This window comes from Aotus nancymaae, unplaced genomic scaffold (assembly GCF_030222135.1).
Source record: "Aotus nancymaae isolate 86718 unplaced genomic scaffold, 86718_ANA_hifiasm-v0.15.2.pri h1tg000010l, whole genome shotgun sequence".
NCBI lineage: Eukaryota > Metazoa > Chordata > Mammalia > Primates > Aotidae > Aotus > Aotus nancymaae.
Window position 1 is genome coordinate 70795825 of NW_026988421.1, and position 12661 is coordinate 70808485.

The following is a 12661-nucleotide window of genomic DNA, read 5'->3' on the forward strand; positions in this document are numbered from 1 at the left end:
TTAATTAAGGTTTGACAATACCCTTAATGGGAATTGGTTATTTCTCCCAAATAAAGCGGCTATTACAAGTACAAGGGAGGAAATAACTCAGCCCTCCCCCGTCTTTCCTTCCATGAATGTGTGTGTAGATGTTGCCACAGCGGGTACGCAGGAGCCAGGAGTCATCACTGCCTTATCCCAGGCCGTGCTCATTTTCTCAGGTTCAGCAAAACCTCGAGCAGTGCCCGTGCAGCTGGTACAGGCGTGTAAACTGTGTACTGTGACTGCAGTGCAGAGAGCTCTCTATAAAACACGTGAGAGAAGTGCTGAGGGAACAGAGGAAAATGCCCTTGGTTCTGCTGAGGAGAGTCCTTTAAGGGAGTATGCACGCTGGGCTTTGAAGTATAGATAGAAGTTTGCTGGCTGGAGAAGAGGAGGCAGAAGAAAAAGTCTCGGAGGCTTGGGAAACACATTCTTTCTAGCTGACAGGCAGGAATGAAAATGGTGCCTCCCATTGGTAGCATATTGGAAGATTCCTAAGCCACCTTCACTGTATCCTCAAGTGAACAGGGGTAGCTGTGCTATGGCTGGCTGGAGAACTGGGGAGAGAGGTATAAGCACAGTTGAGCAGGGTCTCTCTACCAGGTTCTGTGCTAAACTCTACTTTTTTCTCATGTTTCTTCCTAGAAAAGTGTTAGGCCCACCTTACAGATGAGAACGTTGAGGCTGACTGAAAGTAACACGTCCAAGGCCACAGAAAGCTTCAGTGGCAGAGCCAGAGTTTGACCCCAAAAAGAGTGTAACTCCAGAGCCCATAGAGGGAACCTCTCTCGGTGGGCTTCCCTCTGTAGGTTGAATATTAACCTCAAAAAGGGGTCCCTGAATTTTTGCCCGCGTACCCAGTCCAAGTCAGAGCAGATGATTTTAGTGTATAAAGAAGTTCTTTCCTGGAAGACGATTTGGATTTTCTCTACAGCTGGCCTTTGAGGCCTGTCTTTACACCCGTCCTGTCCCTTATGCTAGGCAACTTCCCCAGGAACCTCCAGGAAGATGCAGCCCTTCTTGGAATTCTTGTGGCTTCTTGGTGGCCTCTGCAGTGTGCTCCCTTTCCTAGTGGCCATCACTGGACAGGGAGCGCTGCCTTGCTGGATCCTAAGTTCCTAAGACGGTGGTAGCCTGATACGGTCCAGTGACCTGGCAGCCTCACCCATGACTGGCTCTGCTACCTCTGTGAGCCCCAGCTTCTAAGACGGGCATCTGTGGGGCCCACTTAATAGGGCACCGAATGAGTTAAGTGAAGGCCACTTCACAAAATTCCTTGCATCTAGAAGTCACTCAGTAAATCAGAACAACAGTAACAGTGGCAGCCAAGTTTCAGGGTGTCCAAGGTGTGCAGGACTCTGTTCCTTGGGCCTCACACTTATTAGGCACTTACACTTAATCCTCATGGCAGCCTTCGAAGGGAGGGGCTGAACCAGCCCCATTTCACAGATGAGGTTGCTGAGGCATACAGAGAGTGAGCAGTGGGTTCATCGCTTCCCTCTGTGTCCTTCTCTCACTTCCTGGGCCCCAGTGGCTACGTGGCCACAGGCACACTGTGTAGGTGGTCGAGTGTCAGGCTTAACGAAATGGGCATATGCACATTTAGCATCCCTCCGAAGAGGAGTGCAAAGAGGTGCTTTCTCCCTGCCAGATTTTTTTGTTTATCAAAGGCTTCCTGAGCCCTATGGGTGTGTGAAAACAACATGCCTGGCCCAGGGACCCCAAGAACTTGGTGACAGCTCCTGAGGCAGAAGGGAGAAGGCAGACGGTTCTCACTCCTGCCAGGAATGCGAAGAGCCATTGGAGTTCAGTACCTTGGGCAAGGGCTTCCCAGAGGAGGTGGCCTTTGGAAGAGCCTGGAAAGGATGGATGGCATTTTCAAGGTGGGATAGAATTTGCCAGCCTGAGAAGAGGCACAGAGGCCTCGGTATTTGGGAGCGCTTCCCAAGCTGAACGGTGGCTGCTGACACTGCAGGTGGCTTCTGGCTTTGATGCTTCTGTGGGTGGAGCAGGATTGTCAGGGCAGTTTTGGCTAGACAGGAATGTGGCTGGGAGCAGCTTATGGTGTGTGTGACACTGGACAGTCCATGCTGGATTAGGGTCGTACAGAGTGGGGCAGAATTATTAAAAAATGCCAGGCACCTGTGACCAGGCCAAGCATGTCTGCAGGTTAAACTATGCTTGCCGGGGGAGGCGGGGTGGGGAGAAGTGCTCTCAGGCACCCTCCAGACCCTCCTCCCATCCCAGCCAGGCCCTGCCTTTCTAGTAGCAGCCCAGGGGTCTGGCTGGCCCTTCATCCTTGGGCACAGGGACCAGGCATTCCCCCGGTGGTGGTGTCTGAGTCCAGGCAGTGGCATCACCTCAGCAGGGCTGCTGGGAGGGCCTGCGGGGGCGAGAGCCTTCTCTGCGACAGCAGAAGCCCGTCTCCCCCAGAATGAGATGAGTCACAGTCCCGTCGGTGCGGCTGCCACTTCTGTTTCTGCAGCAGGTGCGTGTGGAGGCAAGCTCGTGCTGAGCCCGTCCCACACGCATGCGCCTGTCTCTTCCCCAGGGCACGGGTGGCATGCCGGCAGGGCCCGTGTGTGTGCATGGACGTGTCCTCCATACGCCTGTGTGCGTCTTTGCTCTGGGCCAGCGAACCTGCCAGCCAGGCCGTGGGATGCCCAGTTTGGGAACATTGGTTAGCTTTGCTTCTCACCAAGTTTGGGGCAGAGGGGACGAAACAGGAAGAAGCTGGTTTCCTCCCACAAGGCCCACACACGGAGCTGCGGGGCAGTTGGGAGCTTGTTTGTGGGCCTGCGTAGCGTCCCCGGCTGAGGTGGGGAGGCAGCGGTTGCTCACTCCCTGGTCTCAGGCAGGGCCCTGCCGGCCCCTGGGGGCTCCCATGGGGGTTCACTTCCTGAGTCTGGCCAGGCCTTTTCTCAGAGGACAGGAACCTCGGTCTGAAGGCCATGAACCTGGAGGGTTGGCAGGAACTGGTCAGGCAGAAGTTCTGGGCAGAGGAGGCACTCAGGCTTGGGTTTTGTTCAGTTGTAGGGACCCCAGCACACCTAGGACATGGGCCTTGGGGACGGCAGGTGTCCAGGGGGTCTCCTCTTTGTTTTGTAAAAGCGTGACCTGTAGAGCCTCCCTGTGAGACTTGGGTGTGCCAGCCCTGGGACCAGGTGGTGTTCCAGGTCCCCAGTGACCTCCTGGGAGACAGAGGCTGTTCCAGTCCAGCCTCTCTGAGGACCAGGCTCATTGCTACTTTCCTGTGTTTCTCTGCACTGTCCACTCCCTCTGGGCTCTCAGTCTCCAATCCGCCACCTGGAGAGCAGAGTCTGTCACCATCTGTCACCTTTGGCCCAAGCATCTGGGTCTCCAACGGGCCACTACCCGTCATCGTTCCTGGCCAGCTGAGTGCCCTGAGTATAGCTCCTCTACTCCAAATGCGAGTCCTGCAGTTTCCCCAGAAATCACGAGCAGTGCCCGGCTGGGAAAGCCCTTTGACTGCATTCTCCTCTTTGAGCCACTTCAGACTTAGGCGACCGAACCGGTGTTCAAGCTTATTTGACGGAGACCAATACAAATATACATACTACACCTTGACCCAAGGTGCACGTGTATTTGTGTATAAAACTAAGACACTCAAGGACTGATACTCATCTTTATTGTGCTCACACTCAGTCACTTTCTACCTGATAGTTTTTTTCCCTCTTCCTGGTTGGACATCATCACCCACTCAGGCTCTGTGACCTGCAGTTGGAAAACACTGAGAGTAGAGTGGAGGTATCATCTTATGCCCATTTTACAGATGAGGAGATTGAGTGCAGAAACTTGCACCAGGGTCAGTCTCTGCCATCACAGAGCTGTGCTAGAGGCAGATGGACAATAATCAAATAAATATATAATTAGGACAGTGGTGGAGTGCTGTGAAAAAAATTCCAGTGCCCAGGTGAGGGGCAGGCGGTGTGGGGTAGGAGTTGCTCTTTTATATGAGGAGGGTGGCGGAGGCCCCTCCAGTGATCTCATAAATCGAGGGGCTGGCCAGGCTGAGAGATCTAGGGGAGAGGGCCTCCAGGCAGGGGAGGGGCAGGTATGAGCAGACAGTGGCATGGTCCTGCTCTCCAGGCTGGTCACCTCTGCAGGAGCCTGTCCAACTTGACCAGCATATCTGAGAGCTCAACTGGGCAAAGCTCAGAGCATGAGACTTGGCTGCCCTGGTCCCTGCTGCCCATGGGTCATGTAGGCCTCCACCTCCCTCTGGGAAGTCCTCACCTCTGGACTGGGCTACTTGCATCCCCAGAGGTGCCTCCCCAGCACCTCTATCCCCGCTTGCCCAGCTGCTAGGGCTGGACTGGCCCCTCAGCTGGGATGCGAGTCTTCCAGGTGTGACTGAGAGCCTTTGCCATCTGCTGTCTCCTGTGACTAAGACACGAGCCAGACAGAGGCATGAGACTCTTTCCTGTTGCCCAGCCCTCCTCAGTGCCACAGCTGTGGGTGCTGTGCTTTTCTGCTCCTGGTTCCACATCTAGAATTTTGTGACTTAGTGACAAGGTGGTGCCAGAGAGCCAGTGCAGGCTCTAGGGGGAGAGGAAGCTTCAGCCCCACACTCCTGGGAGCTGGCACCTTGGCAGGTCTTCATGGACTGCCCTTCTCTGGGATCTGCTGGCTTCACTCTTGTGCACCCCAGCAGTCAGTAGGAAGTGTCCCTGGACACTCATTAGGCCTAGGCACAAGGGGTAGGGCTGAAGGCTTCTGATGTGTGGGAGCTCCTTGGGAGATGTCCACACACATGTTGGGTACCGCTGGACCTGATGAGGGGAGCAGGGGTAACATGGTCCTGGTTGGTAGAGAGGAGGCAGTGTTTAGGGGCAGCTCCACCAGAGGACAGAGCCAAAGTCGGGTGATGGAAGGGTGGGGTCCACCAGAGGAGTAAGTCGTTCTTAAGTGAGAGTTTAGACTTTGCCTTGTAAACACTGGAAGCCACTGAAGGTCTTTGGTTGTGCCAAGCATCTTAGTTGTTTGAGGGAGATTAACTCGGGGGGGATGTACACGAGAGATCGGGGTGGGGCAGGGGAAGGCGCACAGCAGGTAAGGCCTGTACCCACGTTGCTGGGGGTTGGGAAGGAAGGGTGCTGGAAGACAGCCTGCATTCCCACAGCCCAGGCAGCCAGCCTGCTGTGAAGGACTGGGAGGCAGAGGGAAGAACTGATACCCTCAGACTGGGACCCTTCCAGCCTGCATTGAGAAGCGACCAGGCAGTTGTGAGGGGAAGGTGATTTAGGGGAGCCCAAGCTCTTCCTGAAGAGCCACGTGGAGTCAGAGCCCGGGTAGAGGAGGAGCTCAGATTGGGCCTCAGGTCATACCACTTCATCTGTTGGATGAGCTGTGGACTTGGGGCTAAGGGGAGACACACAGCCGTGGAAGTAGCTCTCGGCAGCGATCAGGGGAAAGGTGGCCACTTCTGAACAGCCTGTCACCATGCAGGGCACATTGTGCACTGGGCACTGAGACGGGCCTGGGGGGTCTAGAACTGACTCAGATGGGGGTTACCTAGGACTGGGAGCTGCAGGTTGCTTGGTGGGGTGCTGGGCATGGCCCGTCTGAGCCTGTGCCTGCCCAGCCCTCAGCATCTCCCTCTCTCTCCCTCTGCAGTGATGGGTCGTTCCCCTATGACTCTGTCCCTTGGCAGCAGAACACCAACCAGCCTCCCGGCTCCCTCTCTGTGGTCACCACAGTTTGGGGAGTGACCAACACATCCCAGAGCCAGGTAAGAGCCTGTACTGCCCTCAGCCACATCTTCTAGGTGGGAGTGTCCCTTGACCCTTGGAGCCATACCAGCTGTCTTCGCCCTCCCAGGCCCTGCCCGGCGGGGAAGACCAGCTTCCAGGGCACACCCAGCTGTGGACATGTCTCCATCCCTGGCGGGCTCTGCACGCACCTCAGGAGGGCAGCCTCTGTGGACCGTCCCCATCCTAGGGCCCTTCTGGGGGAATGGCATTGTCTGACAGACAGCAAGGGCTTCTTCCCTAGCCCACATTTGCTCTGGAAAGCAGGAGAACTTTCTCTGTGTAATCGGCCTCAGGGATCCAAGGTCTGAGGTCCCTGGCCCTAAATGGATGGCCTGAGTTAAATTTCATCTAACTATTGTGCCTTGGACTTCTGACAACTCCCTACCCTGCATCGCCCTAGTCAAGCCCGCCTCCCTCTCATTCCTTCCTCTTTCTTCCGCTCCTCCTCTGCCCGGTCAGTGGGCCTCCCTTGTCTAACCTCTGCCAGCTTGGGCTGTGGCCACATGGAAGGTTCAGGGCTGCTGGTGGCCCTGGAGGGAGCCTCTGGGCTGACCTGTTGTCGTCAGCTCCTGCCACCCTCCAGAGCTAGCAGGGTGGGTTCCTCTTGGTCCTCACAGAGCAGCAGCCGGGGGCCTCGGGGCTCCTGTGTGGCGAGACTCTGGCCTCCAGGCCCATTTGTGAGGCAGTAGGCTGCATAGCCAGGGCTTTCCCTGTGCCCACCTGGTGCAGGCGCAGCCTCTGGGGACCCCCTTGGGACCGCTTGAGCTGGCTTTATGGGGCTTGGTCATGCCCTCAGCTTGTTCCGTCACGAGGCTGACGTTCTCATCCCCTGTGCCACCTGCCACCCAGGCCCGTCCCTTGTCACCGGTATACTCGGAATCGTTCATCTACTCCCCATGTTTCTCCTCCCTGTTGCCCTTCCTCCACTTCGTTCTTTCTCCCTTTCCCCTCTTCATTTATCCCTCTTCCTCTCCACACTGCCTGGGGTAGCACCTTAGGTGACAACCTCTCTCTCTTCCCACAGGTCCTTGGGAACCCTATGGCCAGTGCCAACAACCCCATGAATCCAGGCGGCAACCCCATGGCGTCGGGCATGACCACCAGCAACCCCGGCCTCAACTCCCCGCAGTTCGCGGGGCAGCAGCAGCAGTTCTCAGCCAAGGCTGGCCCGGCTCAGCCCTACATCCAGCAGAGCATGTACGGCCGGCCCAACTACCCCGGCAGCGGTGGCTTTGGGGCCAGGTGAGGGGGGCTGGCCTGCAGTAGAAGCCGTGGACCCCACCCTTCTCCCCGCTTCCAGCGGGGAGGATCCCATTTACATCCCAGCTCTGCACTCTCCACCCTGAGAAGTTATCCTCTACTGTCCTGTGAATGGAAGGGTCCCAGTCATCCCTGGCTTCCATGGCTGGCCTGCAGATGAGGCGCTGCAGCAGCTGGCCTGTGTTCCAATAGTCCTCAGGCTCATGGAAATAGAAGGGTGACATTCTCATTCCTCAAAATGACCCTTCTCTGAATTGTGTCTTTAATAAATTGGAAGATACTGAGAAAATCTGGATTGGGAACATTGAAGAGCAGGTATAGTGGGGTCCAGTTGCCCAAAGACAGTGAAACAGTCTGGAAAGGTCTGCTCGGCCTCGCTGACTGGTAAAAGTACAACCGTGCAGAGACTGCGAGTCCCTTGGCTTGGGAGAAAGAGGCAGGGACTCCCAGGATGTGGAGCTCTGGGGAGGGCTGTGAGGCAAGCAGAGGCACCCATTCTCTTTCCACCCTGCCCTGCTCAAGACTCTCACCTTGGCCTCAACCCTCGCCAGCCCTGGCTGGGTTTCTGGCCTGGGCCTGACAGAGCAGTGTGACCTGGTGGTTAAACACAGGTGTCAGAAACACCCTCAGCCACAGCCACAGCCCTGCCATCACTGCTGAATGGCCTTGGGCAAGTTACTCAGGTTCTCTGAGACTCAGTGTCCTTCAGAAGATGGTGTCACCAGGGTCCCGAGAGCATACAGTGAGGGTGCAAGCACCCCCAAGGGCTCCAGGAGCACAGTGGCATGGTCATTGCCAAGTGGCACAAGTGAATGGCTGCCAATCCCAAGAGGCCCCATCCCTTCCAGGTTCTGGGTACAGCCCCATCCTCTCCCTTCCAGCCCGCAGCTTGCCCTAGGTTCCCCTCAGATGCGGGCAGTATCTAACTCTTCCACCCTTATCTCCCTGCAGTTACCCCGGGGGTCCTAATGCCCCCGCAGGCATGGGCATCCCTCCGCACACCAGGCCGCCTGCTGACTTCACTCAGCCCGCGGCAGCCGCCGCAGCAGCGGCAGTGGCAGCAGCGGCGGCCACAGCCACGGCCACAGCCACGGCCACTGTGGCAGCCCTGCAGGAGACACAGAACAAGGATATAAACCAGTATGGACCGGTAAGGTTCCCACTAATCTGGTCCAGCCTCGCCCAGCCAGCCAGGCAGATAGCCCTGGGAAACCAGAGCTGGGGCGTCGGTGCTTGTGAGGCCACGTGTGCTGGGGGAGCTGACTGCATTAGGGTACATTTGGGCTTTTATGGAAGCATGTGGAGGTTTGTGTGTTTAGAGTGGGGCGTGTGGGTGTGGTGTTTGTTCTGTGTGTGTTGGTGGCTCGTGTGTGACTGCATATGGGGAAAAGGTTCCACATTGCTCTCTGGGCCCCCTACTCACCACCGAGTGTGCTCAGTGTCTGAAAACAGTCTTGTGACCGGTCTGTCTCCTGGATTGACTCTGAGGCCAGTGCCTTCCTAGTCACCCTCTCCGTGGTTCTGCCCAGGCCCCAGTGCTGCTCCCTGATTTTCAGAAGGATGGGATTGGGGAATGAGGAGCGGGGAGCCCCCATAGGAATGCAGAACAGGAGCTGGGGTGGGGGGGGGACTACAGGGCAGGGGGGCAGAAGTGGAAGCTGGGCTGAGGCTGCCTTTGTGGATGGAGGGTGTGCCTCCACTGGCCCAGGACCAAGGGCAGGGCCAGGGCTTCCAGGAAAGGGCCGCAGCCTCACTCGGGCTCCTGCCTCCACTCTCATCTGCCTCTGCCCTCCCATGCCCTTCCCCATCCCTGCACCGTTTCCTCATTTTCTGCCTGCCTCCCTCCCTGGAAATGCTGCCTGTGCATTGGAGTGACCGCCCCACCCCACCCCACCCCATAACACCCCTGAGCTGCATCTCTCCTGTGCGGCTGCAGAGGGCAGCAGTGAGCCTGGGAGGATCCTGGTCCCTTGGGGCCTGGTTGGTCCCCAGTCACGGTGGGCCGCACAGGACGGTGCCCCCTCCCCGCCCCTGCACCTCCCCCACCCTTCCCTCCCCGCACTTTCAATGCATGTGGCATTTTATTCTTTTTTTTTTTTTTCTTCTCCTGTTGAAGGTCTGTTCCTCTTTCCAGATGGGTCCCACCCAGGCGTATAACAGCCAATTCATGAACCAACCTGGGCCGCGGGGGCCGGCCTCCATGGGGGGCAGCATGAATCCCGCGAGCATGGCGGCTGGCATGACCCCCTCGGGGATGAGCGGCCCTCCCATGGGCATGAACCAGCCCCGGCCGCCCGGCATCAGCCCCTTTGGCACGCATGGGCAGCGGATGCCCCAGCAGACCTACCCGGGCCCCCGGCCCCAGTCCCTTCCTATTCAGAACATAAAGAGGCCATACCCTGGAGAGGTGAGTACAGCAGCAGGAGGCTGGGCGGTGGGAGCTGGGACACCTGGGCTTGCAGATATGGGCCGTGGGTACGGCCTTGGAAGGGGTGTGGCTTGGATCCCAGCACACTCAGACAAAGAGGCAGGGCCTTAGAGGTAGGGTGCTCCTGGGTTTGAGACCTGGTTCTGCTGTTTTCCAACTAGATGGCCTGGAGCCAGTCACCCTGCCTCCTAGGGCTGCTTGAGGGACTTGAGGGGACGTCCACGAAGTGCTTCGCCCTGGGCTGGCTTGTGCAGCCACTCAGCAAGCAGCAGGTCCTCTTACTGTAGTGACTCCCTTGTCTTGGTTCAGCCACTAGCTGGGTGATGTGGGTTTAGTTCCTCCTGCCCACATGAGGGTTTCCCCAACTCCTCTCCAAGAAAGAGAGCTGAGACAAAATGCTTCCAGCCTATCAGGGCCGACCTGTTGGGGAAGTGAGTGGAGGGCAGGTGGCATGCTTCTTAGCTCTTGTTTCCATCTAGATGGTCACTGTATAGGAAGTGGCACTGTCCCTTGGGCTGCACAGCCCAGCTCAGCCAAGGTGTTGGGGAAGATTTAGGGAAGTAAAACCCACACCTCCTACCCTCTGGGAAGTGCGGCTTTAGCAGGAAAGCAAAGGTTTGAGCAGAGACTCACCAGGGAATGATGTGCAGCAAACTGCACGGAACTCAGTGTGAGTCAGAGAAGGCAGGCTTCCTGGAGGGGGTGTCACAAGGCTGAACCCTCAGAAAATGATGCTGGCAGCAGCCAGCCCATCTGGGTGCCCAGGTAAGGATTTAATTTACCTGCAGAAGACGTAGGGACGTGGCTCTGCAGATGCCCCTCGTGAAGCCTGCCCTGGTTGCTCCCCATGACCAAGCCCCTTTTTGAGTAGGGTATGCCCAGCTCTCTACTTGCATGACCCCTCTTGGAGTGGTTTTCTCCTCCTAGCTTCTCTCAGCACTGTGGCCTTCAGCCTGGGCTTACAGTGCCTTCAGATCCCAAAGACCTTAAGTTCCTTGAAAATCTACGCATTTCCCCTCAGTATCCACCTTAGGATGGGCTGGGAGGCCTCGCAGCAAGCGGAGGTGTCCTGAGTCCAGGAGGAGAGAGAGAGAGAGGTCAGGGGCTTCCTTGTGCATCCAAGAGGCTGCATCAAGCCCCAACCCTCCACCTGTTGGACACTAGTTCAGGGAGGGGCCAGAGAAGGACCATTGGCTCCCAGGTCCCGGGTTTGGGGGAACCTCAAGCTACTGGCACCTCTCCTTGCACACAGCCCCCGTGCAGTTTCTAGGCCTTTCCTCAGTGCTCCTGCACCTCATGCTCAAAATCCCAGTGTCCCACTGGCTGTGCTCTGGGTGCATCTGTGAGCCCACGCCAAAGGAGACAATCTCGGAGGAGGCTGTGGCAGAATTCCTGGTCATTAGCATCACCCCTGCACCAGCACCAAGTGTTGTGCTCCTGGCTCTTGCCTGCCTAAAGAGACCACACCAAAGGCTCTCTGTTTTTGCTAAGTTAATCATCCTTGTCGTAGAATGCTGCTGCTCCCCAGCTATAGCACTGGGTGGTTGCAGCCTGTGCAGCCTGACCTTGTCCGGGAAGACTGGCCTTCCTTCCCCTTGCCATGGCTTGCTCATACGGTCTTTGAATTATTGGAAACTTAGAGTATGGGTTGGTTGGGCAGGTAGGCACCAGCTACTTCTGCACCTCCCATGGAGGGTGTCTCACTGTCACCCAGAGCCACCACCATGTTGCAACAGCATGAGTTATAGATTCTTTCACACTGACACTCCCTGACGCTTATCCCCAGGTTCATCATTCATTTGCTGAGCAGGTATTAAGGGCATTTTGCCAGGCACTGGGTCATAGCCACCAGTAGGACCTCTGGGCAAGAGAGACACTCAGATGGGGAAGAAGAAACCACTGACTCACAGGATGTCATGTGGCCCTGAGGGTCACCTGACTTTCCAGACAGGGAAGGTGGCTGGAGGGTGGTGCTGTCTCCTTGTCTCTAAATTGCCTCTCCTGGGAGAAGTTGTCTTGTCCGTTCACCAACCTGGCTCTCCCAGCCCCTGCACAGGTGGCAGGTTGCTGATGGCCCAGAACTGAACACCAGGTGCGTGTTCTACTCCGAGGGGAGTTACCACCCAGGAGTACAATGCCACTGGGAGGACAGTGCCACCCAGCTTCAGCCTCAGAATGCGGGAGGGCAGGGGGAGTTCCCCTGTCACATTGGGGTACAGATGGGGGAGCACAGCTCTGAACCAGGTGCTAGGAGAGTCACAAAGGTTGGGGAGTTAGAATCAGGCCCCTCATAATGGTGTGAGCCAGAGGCTCTGAAAGTGTCCCTGGAGTTCAGGGGGCCCATGTGCTCCAGGAAGAATGGCCTCAGGGGAGGTGGCCTATGAGCTACACAGGCAGAACACAATGTCCCCAGATGTCAAGACAAGAAGGGGCCCAGGCATCATCTGGTTGTGTGGGTGGGAAACAGCGGGGGCAGATGTGGGGAGGCGGGCCCCTTCCCGGTGTTCAAGTGAGCCCCCGTGTGACACTGGCAACACTGAACGCGTTTCCCCTCTCCTTTCTCTGCCACCACAGCCCAACTATGGAAACCAGCAATATGGACCAAACAGCCAGTTCCCCACCCAGCCAGGCCAGTACCCAGCTCCCAACCCCCCAAGGCCACTCACCTCCCCCAACTACCCGGGACAGAGGATGCCCAGCCAGCCGAGCTCAGGGCAGTACCCGCCCCCCACGGTCAACATGGGGCAGTATTACAAGGTGAGTCCTAGCCTCGCCACCACCCACGGGCTTCTTTCCCTGCTAACCACCTCACACCCCTAACTCCACTGGGATCACTGTGACCTGCGTGTGTTTGCCCAAGGACACCAAGGGATGGGTGATTTCTGAATGTCCCCATGTGTTCAGGGCTAAGTTCAGTGGCCAGAACATCAGACTAGCTTTTCTCGGTTCCTGTTCTCATTGGTCTTGGATGATGGGTTTTCGTTTGCATTTTCTTTTCTTATTCATAGCACTCACAAAATAATAAATATATTTTATTTTTTTTAAAAACACACACCCTGTATATATTAACATTTTATTCTAAACTTTATCTCTCTATATGCAGGTGGGTACTCACATGTTATAAAATTGTTATTACAGCTGTAACTTTCAGTCTGTACCTTTTACTTACATGAAATAG

At 56.6% G+C, this 12661-nt stretch overlaps 1 protein-coding gene across 6 annotated transcripts in view; it reads left to right on the forward strand.

Annotated features, from left to right (window-relative positions):
• Positions 1-12661, forward strand: part of ZMIZ1 (zinc finger MIZ-type containing 1) — a 243323-nt gene that overhangs the window by 212106 nt on the left and 18556 nt on the right. For 3 of the 6 annotated variants that reach the window (XM_012466278.3, XM_012466277.3, XM_012466282.3), the window contains exons 9-13: positions 5659-5773; positions 6820-7037; positions 8007-8205; positions 9172-9462; positions 12058-12240. In XM_012466278.3, the coding sequence (XP_012321701.1) occupies positions 5659-5773; positions 6820-7037; positions 8007-8205; positions 9172-9462; positions 12058-12240 (1006 nt within the window). The remainder of the gene's footprint in view (positions 1-5658; positions 5774-6819; positions 7038-8006; positions 8206-9171; positions 9463-12057; positions 12241-12661) is intronic. The other 3 variants (XM_012466280.2, XM_064374379.1, XM_021673853.2) reach the window with 2 other exon arrangements.